Genomic DNA, 12,809 nt, shown 5'->3' with positions numbered 1-12,809 from the left:
AAACTATCCCATCCCGTATCTCACCACACTCTACAGGTATTTGTTCCTACCGAGCAGTCCATCCACAGGGACACAAATGAACAATTTATTCTGCTTTATAATAAAGTGCCAGAGTTTGGTTTTGAACAATATGTATGACAGTAGTAGCACAACTTTGCAGGCCTACATTTTTCACATCAGTGTTTATATAATTTGCTTCTCATATGCTGGGAAATAAAACATCAAGGTAGAAAGAATTCAGTATCGGATGAGAAAGAAAGTTTTAGTTGTGCCCTTGTCCCAGTGTTCCCACAACAACTCGATTACACTGTCACACCGCAGATGGAGGCTATCGATGAGAAGGTTCTGATGGCACAGCTATGTAAGTAATTAGTAGTCTTAAACACTTGAAAAAAGTCAAAGAAACGTATAGCCGATTTTCTCATTAAATGACAACATTCACCGTGAAGCATTTGGCACACACCAACGTATGTCCACTTCCGTGTCCTTTAGGACAATTCCATCACAACACTTGGTTGTTGTACAGTTTTTACTTCACTGAGCGGAGTCTTAGAGGCCGTTCATGCCTCCTCCCTGGGTTGACTCCGGTTGGTGCAACAGGTCAGGGGAATGGCACGGAGGGCTCCCCGGCGCGCTGTGCTCGCTGTCGGTATCGCTACCCCTCTTCCCTCCACTGCCCCCGGAGCCAGATCCCGCAGATCCTCCGGCGCTGTGAGTTTTTACATGTTTACTCAGGTGATCGCTACGCATAAATCTCTTGTTGCACACCGGACAGGCGAATCTCTTCTCCCCGGTGTGTGTGCGTAAATGTCGCTGGAGCTCGTCGGAGCGCGTGAACCTCTTACCGCAAAAGAGCCAGTTGCACACAAACGGCCTCTCGCCGGTGTGCCACCGCAAATGCGCCTTGAGGTGTGACGTCTTCCCGTAAACCTTCCCACAGCCGGGGATGTGACAGCTGTGGAGACCTTTTCTCCGGAGGCTGGCGCCAGCCGGTCCCAGTCTCTCCGCCTCCTGGCAGTTTGGGCAGTCGCAGGTGGCTCTGCCTGAGTACCGCCGGGCAGATGACCTCGGAGACCCCGCTAAAGACGCAGGTGGACCCCCGGAGAGCATAGTGCCCCCAGCCCCGCCTAATGGAGAGGGGCTTGTGTCCGGATAAGAGGATAACACCGGCTTGAAACCGTCCATCAGGTGTTGGCTGGTTGTCAACAGGTGTTGAGAGGGACTTGTACTGAAAGCAGAGTGACTTAAAGTCGAGTAATCAGAATTATATCCGCCCAGAGGAGAGTGCAAGGAGCTCTGGAGTCCACCGGAATGCAAGGACGTTTGTAGTGCTGCTCCATTAGGGTTCTGAACGTCAATCCACCCCGCTCCCACATCCCACCACGCAGAGGCTCCGGCTGTTCCAACCTCTCCTGTGGGGATACCGGGATGAGAAGATTTGAACCAGGACTCGTAGGGATGTGCAACGCTCATCCTCGGATATATGCCCTGCAGACTGTCCACTGCGGAGTGCACTTTGGAGATGAAAACCGGCTGGTGGCTGGCTTCTTGAGAGCTGCCCGAAACGGACGCTTGGAAAACAGAATAATCGTTTCCAAAGTGTGAACCGGATGAGGCACCAGACGTGAGGGAAAAAGCACTGGATCCGGTGGAGGTGTTGGTGCCGAAAGAGTCCGAGATGCCGGATCCATTGCGGGACACCCCGAAGCCGGACAGGCCGGATCCGAGGCTGCAGCTGCTCGCAGCGGCTCTTTTCCACGGATGGAAGCCTTTCCCAAATGAGGAGGAATTATCCGAAATAGTTGACGGTGAAGGGCTCGGACTCCCTATTTTATTACATGTTGCAGCTAACATGGCTAAAGGAGTCGATCCTAATCTCGGCTCCTCCTGAAAGAACAAGAAAAGCTGTGAGTGACTGGTCAGTCTGACAAGTTTAACTGGTTCATCACAGACACGTCTATGCGGTAGTTCAGCTCCAAATAGAAGGTGGCAAGTTAGCGGACAGTTTAAACACAGGTCTACTAAATCGTTGCTTAATATTTTTTGTTTTTAAAGAAATCAACACAGCAGAGTTGCTTTTCATCAGTTCCTACCTGGACGAACAGAAAGTAGACAACTGAAATGCGACACACGGCGCTTACAAATGCATGCCAACCCGGACAACAGGGGAACGTGCGTGTTTTGAGCCACCGGGTCAAGCTGCTATCTCGTCTACGGAGCCTCAGCTTTCTCACACGAAGCGCTCGCGGAAAGTTAAACCGACGCACTGCCTTCGCAGCTACTTCGCGGCCGCTGTAAGTTTAATCCCCCTCCGCCGGACAATGACAAGAACTAATTAAACCAGTAAGAAAGTCCTTTCGACTCACCCCTAGAAGTGAAGTTGCCATCACACAAAAACACTGCCCTCCTCCGAGGATCTTTTTATATTTATGAATCAGAGCACTGTTTTTTTAGAGGTGTGCAATACAATGATGTGTTCCGCCCATTCTTCCACAATTGTAGGCTCCTCTCCAGCTTTGAAGTGCCGCTGTGACACGGGCGACCAATCAACGGCTCCGTCCCGCCGCACCGCCACATACTACGGTGAGGTCATCAATAGAGCGCCTCAGACAGCTCTCCACCCTCCTCCACCTCCCCCCCACCGCCCCCTCCATAATAAAAGACAGCGGAAGGAAGGTAAAGTTAAATGAGAGTGAATTAGGAAGGAGGAATTAGGGGGCCACTTATTGAAATTTTACAGAACATCACGTTCCATAAATTTAAAGAAAGCAGGGGGATGAGCGTGCTTGGGGATGTAGCTGGCCGTAAATGAAAATGTTGGTAAAGTATGACGACAACAAAAAAAGAGCTTAAGATCCATGCGCAATAAAACCACAAACTTGTTTTAAGTTAATTTTCCATTTTCAAATCAAGCTGCTCTTCGGTGTCCCTACGGTGGCCTACTTAGGTCATCTCAGCTCAACAGTTTAATGTAAACTCATTTCCCCAGGTATACAAATGATGAAACTTTAAGTGGGTCAACATGCACTTCATCCTGTGCATATGTGTGTATTTACTTCAGCGCATCACTTTATCCTTTAAAACAGCACAGGAGTTTTTATTTTATAATGCTTCCTCGTGTTTTCCCCCCATCTTCCTCATATTAGAAACTTATTCTTGGCATAAATCACCAGGCGATATTTTGCACCTTTTAACTTCTTAAGAATTAATATACACAAACTATTACACACGATATAAAGGCTGCATTGTTCCGTTTGTGGACCTATATTACACCGTCTCCAACTTTCACATTACTGTAATTGCGTTCAATTATCTTAACTGTTTTGATTAAAAATGCTAGATGGTGCATTCCGGTGGAGGATTATTCCTTTTAATATGCTCCATATTAGTCTGAAACAAATGAAGAGGAAGATGATGAAGGGAGTCGATGACTTTGGAGCATTTTCAGCCTCAAAATGACAACATTCAAAAAAGTTACATTTCTCATGCTGGTTTATTGGCCCTGAGTTAACTGAGATTATTTATTAAAGTAAGTGATTGCACTAAAATGATACGCTGGTTATATTGAAATAGGTCCATCACTTGTCCCACTGACATTTAGTTAAACCGACGGAGGAAGCTTCTGTTACATAATAAGAACTTGCAGGCAAAACGTGCGTTGAACCCATGGGACTCTCTGTGGCCGCTATTAGCATGCAGTGCGCACTGGGAGCATAAATTTCATTTGAATTTCAAATTTAATAACGCAGGAGGTTTTTAATCATTGCAGTTTTATTTGTTTGATATTAACATGCTTATTGACCGGGTCTGTTGACCAGCTTGGTCATTACAGGACAGGGAAAAGTTAATTAAAACGACCAAGGATTATTCATCACATCATCTGCCTAACCCATGTCGCTTCCTTTATTACACAGCGTGATAGATGGACTATCTGATTAATTCATGTGTTTCTAGGATTGGACAACAGCTTTTTTTGATTAATTTACACCGCTTTACCTTCTTGTGTAAAACATTAAGGAACTAAAACTAAAACAGCCCAAATTATGCATTACGGTTGCACAGTTTTAAAAAAAAGTCCAAAATAGATGCAGCAACATTGCACATGCAGTTATCTTGATAATTATTATCACAGCACTTATGTTATTCCTCAATGTTTAGAGAGCATTTCAACAATTTTACGACATTTATTTAAATCGGTCATACAATATATATATATATATATATATATATATATATATATATATATATATATATATATATATTTTTTTTTTTAAGTTAGTCTATAAGCTCTTGTTATCAAACTAACGCGCAAAGTGTCAATTTGATTGTTAAAAGAAAAAAAGAAATCACGATAAGCCTTACATTTGTATGAATGGAAGGACAGATTTGAGATAAACGGAAAAAAAACACAAACACACACATTCACTTGTCTTATTGGCGTTGGAGATAAGAAATAAATGGTATTGATCTGTTTTCTGCTCATTCACTTATTTTATTTCGGTCATACTATCCAATCACACAAACTATCGAAAATCAAAGCAAGCTGTGAACATGATGTAACCGCGTTTAAAGGCGAATACAATGTGAAAAAGTAATGACGAGAATGAAAACCTACATACCGTGCTCCTCAGCTCCGCAGTGCATTGATTGAACCTCGACGTTTGCTCTCAGCAGAGTAAAACACAGCATCTCCTGCTGCCGGTGTGCCCGTGGACCGTGCCAGATAAATGTTACACTGGCAATTCAATTTGGAATAACCTGGAAAATATCCGCCGAGCCCTGTTTCCACCACACGCACCCAGACTGCTAAATGTATATAAAGATACACATATTACACGTTCGTGTAATTAGAGTTTATATTTCATCATATACACAATTAAACACCTGTGATTAAACTGCGTTTCCCCTTTCCTCTTCCTCACAGATGGAATGGCCATTCACAATATTTTTTGCGCAATAGTGATTTTTACGCATTTGGAGAGCGAGGTATGCTACAGCGAGGGGACATGTTGGCCTCTGGTGACAAATTACCAAGCGATCATAGCAGCAAGACTGATGTCAGAGGTCAGTGTGATAACTGTTCGACAGGAAACGTCTCGCTGCTGGAGCTCCAGATGTACAAGAGATATTTAATCCGCTTGCACATCGAAATGTGAGTGTCTAATTTATTCTTATAAGCGCACTACCTCTAAAAAAAACACCTTCTTTTGTGTCCTGTTGCGTTCAGCAGGGACAAGGTCGGTCCTAGTTCATACCGTGTGCACAGGTTGTTCTTATTGCACGGCTGTAACTGTAAGCCGCATTGAACAGATGTCCCCATTGAAGGCTTTCTTCTCCTACACACATGGGCTATATTACCATCATGAAATCAAACTCAAAACCTGTCCTTTCCCCACCATAATGACCGAGTTATTCTGGGCCGCTGAGCACGAACAAAGTGGGTTCAATATTGCGTGCTGCAGAATCACTCAGCTTGGAGAACCGGGAGAAAGGAGTCAAGCCATGAGATGCAGAAACATACTTTAATTTGGATTTTTACATAGCAACCCGGTAATCTGAAGGCCTTTCTTTTTAAATATTTAATTCTGGAAGAAAACTGGAGGTAATCACTTGTGGCATTCATAAACATTTATAAGATTGCTGTTGCTCAGGGTATATATACAGTATATACCTACTATTCATTTCTGAAAAATTATCTTAAACATAAATTATATATAGGGTACATTGTTGAAACTCTGGCATTAACTCATATATAATTAAGAAACTGATTATCCCCACTGGTATTAGGTCCATCCTATATGTGACTTTTCTTGTTTCTGCATCCAAACATTGTTACATGTCCACACATACACTGGGTAAATGTAAAGTCTGCAGAGCAGAGAGTAAGGTCTGTTGGTTGTGGTTTTCTCTGTTCACCAGGAGGTTGGAAATAGCAGATGTCCGTCTACACTGTGAGCTGCCAAGTGGGTCCGAAGCGGGGCGGCCACAGACACAAGGGCCCAAATGGTGTGACAAAAGATGTGCAGGAAGCCCCTCTACGCCTGGGTGAGCCACAGAGAGGGTCCCCCCTCTCTGCCAGCCTGCATGGACACTCTCAACACGAGCCAGAGCGGTGGCAGCAAAGCCATGTGTTGCCGGCTGGGATGCATGCGTACACCAACACTCATATTCAACACAAACATAAATACACATGCATATGCAGGAATGTGCAAATACAGGCCAATACCACCCTCCATTGCCATCAATGCACACTCATTGCACTCAGTCTAAAGCCATATTGATGTTTTCTTCTAAAGCCTTCATATTGATGGCCATGTATATATATATATATATATATATATATATATATATAGAGAGAGAGAGAGAGAGAGAGAGATAATTCATATCTATCTATATATATATATTTAATCTTTCAAATGGGCTTCTGACAATGAGGCAAAATGTAGTCACATGGATATTAATGAAGTAAATATAGCTTAAAAATCAGCTTACAAAAATAAAATAAAAACAACCATATACATTTATCTATATTAGTATCTTATCTAGCTTGTAGATGTTGTGCCATGTTTCCTTTGGGGTCATGCAATGTGGGCCCCTGAAAGTGTTCAAAGCACAGGTGTGCTGCATGGCCTGTACTGAAGGGGTGCACTGAACCATAAACAATGATATAAATGTCTGGCAAATAAAATGGCTAGTTAACAATCTTTTGACTGCTCTAACCTCTGAGCCTTTGTCGGGTATCGATCAGGCAGCTGTTCCCGGCTTTGTCTGGCAGGAGGGGAGCATCTGGTTCCTCCTGGGATGAATGGAGAGACGCCCAAAAAACTTTCTTCTGCTTTTTAAGATGTGTCTGACGGGTGCAAAAATCAAAATAAGAAGCTGGTCATCACCTCCTTTGGGTTGAAACTTTACATATTTATTACATCCACATAAAATGAAATCATAAAATGAGCATGTCGGGCTCCTCAGGCTGTTTGAAAGCTTTAATTTAAAGTTGCTTGTTATATTTAACAATCCCCGTCACTGGCTTCTTTGTTGCCATGTTGTTGGTTTACATGGAAACCATGTAAATGGTCATTTGCCTCCCTATATTAAGATAATTGTATGTCAAATAACTAACATCCTCAGATTTGCAATAGGTGCCATATGATGGATCTTGTCATGCAAATATGTCAAGACATAATGATCCGTCCTATCGGTCAGAGCACGCCTGACGGCAGCAGCAGGGAAATTCTCGGGCCAAGACTTTCTGGTGCACCTCATCCTGCTGCCAGTGCTGCCCTCCCGAAAGTGCTAAAGCCCACCGCAATCTATCTCTTCTCTCAATGAAAGTCTGTCTACTTATTATTCAAATAAAAATGAGTTGAATAATTAATTTAGGCATTTGTTGGATCGCCTTGTTGGATGTTATGATCTGTATTTCCCAGGCCACTTGTTTGCCCATCTGAGGCGATAGATCAGAGTGTTTCAAATGCAGGCTGTTTATGATAAACGGAGATAACAGTGTATTTTGCCGCCATTTGGCTTGAATGCGCTATCTGTGAGCCATGAAGCCTTCTTATTGACTTTCACTGAGCCCAACATTGCACTTTGTCAGTGTGAGCGGCAGGCTAAGAGACAGGCGGGCGAGGCAGTCATACAAAGTGAAGTACTTAGGATTAGCCCTGGCTCTTCAAGTTTCAGTAATTATCCTCCTGGAGGCATTCTTGCTGTGTTGGATAATAATGGAAGTCCGGGTGTACGCCTGTCACCTCTCAAGTGTGGGTGGAGGAAACCAACGAGAGGCGCAGGACAGAGAAATGTTTGCTTTTCTGTTATGTCATCCACGGAGCACAAGAGTAAGGCAAACTTGTATTGTTCCCCCGAGCGGAGACGAAGCTGCACAAACACACACTGATTCACTTCTGCTTAACATGTGACACACAACTTGGAATCGTTTCAGCTGCGAATGTGATAATGAAACATGTTCTCCAAAGGTGTTAATTTTTTCTGAGATCAAGTGTAATTACCATGTCTCAGGCGTGTGTTTTTGATAAACAAATCTGTTAAAGAACACAGTTGCATTCATTTTTTTTGACGGCGAGTATCACCTGATTGGCGTTGATTACATTTGCAAGCTGCACAGATTTGTGATCCTTTTTCTCCCTCTCTTGTCGGATATTCAAACAGGATGAATAAGTATGTTTTTTTTTCCCACTCTATTGACGTGTTGCTTCAGTTTATTTATCACATTATCCTTAAAGTTTCATTCAAATGCATGTTGGAACCAACTGTGAAAACACAATGCTTTAATTAAGAGTCAGTCCGATTTCCCAGAGGGGAGATTGTCTTCTTCCATTAACTTAGTTTATCATATAATAAAGAGGTTGCCTTGTCCTTCTCTACCCAGACAATTGGTTTTAATCAGCCAGCAGGCCTTTCATGGCTGATAATTTATGCTAAATTGACAAGGGTGGAGGATATCACAGAAAATCATTATGACAGGGCTCAGGTCACTGCCTGTCACCATCTTGTTTTATCCTATCCTCTGAGCTCACGGACAACAACAAAATTCAGGTATAAGTGAGATGACAATAAGCTTGGCTCACCTCACGTCTTCAACATAATAATTTAGCGTGTGTTTTACTCATCCCACAAAAGTTTTGGGCGCATAGTTGCAAAAGCTATTGAAATTATAGGGTAAGATGAAGGGATATGTTCATTATCTACAGAGTAAAACAACACACTGACAGAACATAACAGCTGCAAAAGAGATCAGCTTCTACAATGTGAAGTACTAAAGTCCGACACACCAAAAGAATCAATAGGTTATTCTCCTGGTCAAAACAAAAAAAAAAGAAAAGAAGAAGAAGATATGTCATGTAAAAGTGAGTTGCTACAATGGCAAATTAATTTCAAAGAGTCAAAAACAAAACCACTACACACAGCAACAGATAATTCCAGTGATTGCAGGGTGGAGTCCCAAAATGTTTGTTTCGACTTTGGTTTTTAAGCGTGGACAGTGTGAAGTGTGAAAGTACAAATTGTGATTTGAAGTGAAGTGAAAGGGGGGAGGGGAGACGCCGGATGAGCACGAGGAGGAAGCAGGGACACACTTCTCGCCTTGCAATTTAATCACTGTATACCCAGGGAAGTATTGACAGTTGTCCTGTGGAAGCTATTAAAGTTGCTGTCCAAGGTTAAATGAAATTGCAGTTTATCAAGGCAGCATTGAGAAAATAAGGGAATCTGTTCATGGCTGTTGATTAATGTGGAGCGTGATCAACACAAGGGGGTTCATTAAGCTATACATCACCAGGGTAATTTAACATGTCATCGCGCCTGCTGTCGCTCCCCTTCACACATTCTGTGCATTGTGTATGTTCGCTGTATATGCGTGAGCGTTTGTGCATTGAAATCAAAGAACTCTGACCTCACATTTTGAGATGTGACTGTGGCTGTTAGCCTTTGTGTTTGCATGATCACAACTTCAAAACCCCTCCTGTTATCACCGTAAACCACACAAGCATGTCTCTCCAGTGACTGGCATCAAATGGATCACTTAATGTTGCATATAGGGCATAATATACACATAGCATGATATGTTTTAATTCATGTGGCAGTATTCAATCAAGCATCAGCTTGGAGGGGAACTCTTGCAGTTTCAGTGCACTTTCTTGCAAAAATGTGATTTTACCGAAAACCATGACACCCTGATCATCATTATCTCTTTCTTATCCTTTAGAACTTTTCATCTCATCACACGTTGATCACAGCAGCTGACGGGCATACATAGAGCTATGCTAATCAGGCCTGGGACCTGGAGCTGTGACTCTTTTATTCTTTATTTATTTTTTGCCTGGTGGATTTGTTTACTGGTGGATAATTGATGGTGCTTGAGGGACAGGCGTGAGTCGGACATGAATCACGGGCGACATGGCTCATGATAAGGAGCTGAAAGTCGCTCGTAATTAAGCTGGGCACTAGAGACCAATTGTTTGTAGAATGATTTGGTCGGGGCTAATTGACACTAATTGTTTAATCAGATTTTCTTTTCCACCCTACTGCAAGCAAGTGGGCTCTACCAGCAGCTCAACAATGCAGTGAAAGAGGCTCTTGATATGAGATTCTTGAGTGGGCTGGCGATGGTTGGCAATCTAGACGTCTGTCATGACTCCAACACTGCAGAACTGACATGTTTAGTTGTGTGCCACTAAAGACATGCGCCTATGCAGCATTTTACCACAGTTATAGATGTGGTGTTTGACTCTTTTCATGTGTCATTTATTCATTCATATAGGAATTTGACTTTTAAAGCAAGTATTATAATGTCACTGTTAATGATAACATAACTCTTTTAACAAACGATAATTGACATCTGATAGCTTCTGGTAGCTTTCTGGTATAAATGGTAATATCACCCAAAAGTATTTTTGGATGAAGAGGAGTTGATTGATCTCGTTTGCACAGTTACCAGGTACTGTGTTCTTAAACAGAGCAGATTTATGGCATTTGGAAAAGGCTCAAAAATTAGCGCAGTAATACCCGTGATCCTCCCTTACAGGAACCGTCCCGTTGAGTGTACAAGTGCACAACAGCTGGATTTGCACTCCGCAGCGGTGCCAAGTAAATTACAATGCAAAGCATTGCACTGGGAGATGCCATTTTAGAAGAATGGCAGATAATTGTTTTTTAATACCTGTAATACTTTATGAGTGTGGGTCAGCATCAAAGACACAACACACTGTATGGCTCATTTACCAGAGGTGCTGCAGCAAAATGACTTGTGGTAGCTCTGTTTCTGTAATCCCAGATCGTGGTGTTGTTAAACACATAAAAATATATGGGAACTACTTTGTTTATGTGAATTTATCTCCTAAAATTCAATCGAGCACTCACTCATTTTACAAGACATTGTTCTGTCTGTGGCTGATTTTATGTTGACACACAAATCATGTTTTATGCTAAGCTAATTGAATGCTGCTTTTTCCACCACACATTGGACTCACTATCAGATACCTTTAAGAAATGAACAATGGTTCTGAATAAACAAATATATAGTGCTTTTACAGACAAAGCAGCGAGAGGTGAGAGAGACAAAACAAAACCAGTTAAACCCTGATAAAAACACTATGAAACAATAAAACCAATCGATAGGATACAAATAAACGTAGAAATAAATACAATAAAATATATCAAATCAAATAATTTAGTAAAAATTTTTAGAACAATCAACAATAAAATAAAGCAGTAAAGCAACAACATCAAAACCAATCTGTAAAAATGTGTTGAAGCCCTGATAGCAAAAGCAAGATCATCTTTAGTTTTCAGTCTCAGCTTTGGAACAACAAGAAGGGTCCCACCTGAGGATCTAAGGGGGCAATATTTCCTCTATATATTTTGGGGCCAGACCCATGCGTGCTTTAAAAGTGATCAGTAACATATTTAAATCCCTTCTAAAACTAACCAGTGGAGAGAAGCCAGGATTGTGGTGAAGTGATGTGGTCTGTTAAAGCCAGTGAGAAGTCGAGCTGCTGCTGTTCTGAACTTTGGAGGCGAGAGAGTGACTTCTGGTTGATGCCAGAGAGGAGGGAGTTACAGTAGTCAAGTTTGGAAAAGATGAATGCATGAATGACCTATTACAGGTCAGGGTGAGATTTTGAAGATTGATCTAATTGGATGGAAACAGGACTGGACAACCTCTGTGATTTGTGGTTTGAAGCTTAAATCTGAATCAGATAATACTCCTAGGTTTCTGGCAGTGGACTTTATGTTAACAGACATGAAGACAAGGGCACTTTCAATGGGACTGATTAAATAATATGATTTCTGATTTTGAGTTATTGAGTTGAGGAAAATGTTGTTTCATCAAACAGTTGTTATCATTAAGACAGCCTATAACAGCAGCGATGTTTCTTGGGTCTCAAGGGAGTGTATAAACTGTATATATACACACTTTATGTCAGTGTTTCATCACCAACACTCATCTCAGCCAAACATATTATAAGTTGAGGCTGCAGCACATGCAAAGAGCTGTTTTAGTAAGATTAAATGATGAAGCAGAGCAGATAATTACAGACAAGTCTTCCTTCTCTATCTGATTAAATCCAGCAAGTCTGAGTAACGAGCTGGTGATGGGTGGAGCTGAACACATGAACATGAGATCTAACATCATTACATTTAACGGCAATTAAACCTGCAGCTTTTTTAATTAACACAAACTATAATGGGAAATTAATGGTTATTACTTGGGGGCCAGCAGAGGGGAACATTGGATACTCCCTCACCTAATGTAAACCACACAGCATTTGTGAAAAAACCCAGACTGTCCTGGGAGGTTCACATGCAGCTGGTCGTGATGATTACTTAGTGGTATAGATTTATTACAATATTCATCTCAATTTGTAAGCTGCGATGCAAATGACAAAGAAAACCCATAGATTATTGGATCACACATGTATTGTTTGCAGTTTTACAACATGCAGGTATCGATTATTAAAGAACCAGTCCAGCTAAATGACAACAACAAAGTCCCCACATGTTATCATTTACCACTAGCAGTGTCTTTTCATGCAGATAGTTTTGTTTTTCATTTGTCCAAATTATGAGATATCCTTGTGGGATTTTGGCAGCCACCCCAACATGATGGAGGTGAATGGAATTTCATTTGTGGTTCTCACAATATAAAAAAAATATTGGTACATAATTATCAGGAACCTCTCTTTCCCCAAAACAATGCCCCTCCTACTCCAGATAACCCACAGACCACAAAGTCAATTAAACTGACCATGAGCAGAGGCAGATATCTCAAAACCTGGGCAAATAAATAC

The 12,809-nt window shown here is 41.8% G+C and overlaps 1 protein-coding gene across 1 annotated transcript; it reads right to left on the bottom strand.

The window, feature by feature from the left end:
• Positions 1-469: 469 nt before the first annotated feature.
• On the bottom strand, positions 470-2,387 carry sp8b (sp8 transcription factor b). The gene is made up of 2 exons (XM_034553939.1): positions 2,367-2,387; positions 470-1,887 (listed from the first exon to the last, which is right to left on the bottom strand). Exons 1-2 carry the CDS (start codon positions 2,385-2,387, stop codon positions 550-552), a joined length of 1,359 nt encoding a protein of 452 aa, XP_034409830.1. The 3' UTR covers positions 470-549.
• Positions 2,388-12,809: the final 10,422 nt, after the last annotated feature.

This window comes from Cyclopterus lumpus, chromosome 16, assembly GCF_009769545.1.
Source record: "Cyclopterus lumpus isolate fCycLum1 chromosome 16, fCycLum1.pri, whole genome shotgun sequence".
Taxonomy (NCBI): domain Eukaryota; kingdom Metazoa; phylum Chordata; class Actinopteri; order Perciformes; family Cyclopteridae; genus Cyclopterus; species Cyclopterus lumpus.
This window is presented reverse-complemented; position numbering and strand designations above follow the sequence as displayed.

What these genes read in the sequence shown, in the direction of transcription:
- sp8b (XM_034553939.1), bottom strand. Translation starts at nt 2,387, where the DNA reads ATGGCAACTTCACTTCTAGGG. An exon ending in TGGCAACTTCACTTCTAGGG is followed by an intron (nt 1,888 to 2,366) that starts GTGAGTCGAAAG and finishes TTGTTCTTTCAG; the next exon opens with GAGGAGCCGAGATTAGGATC.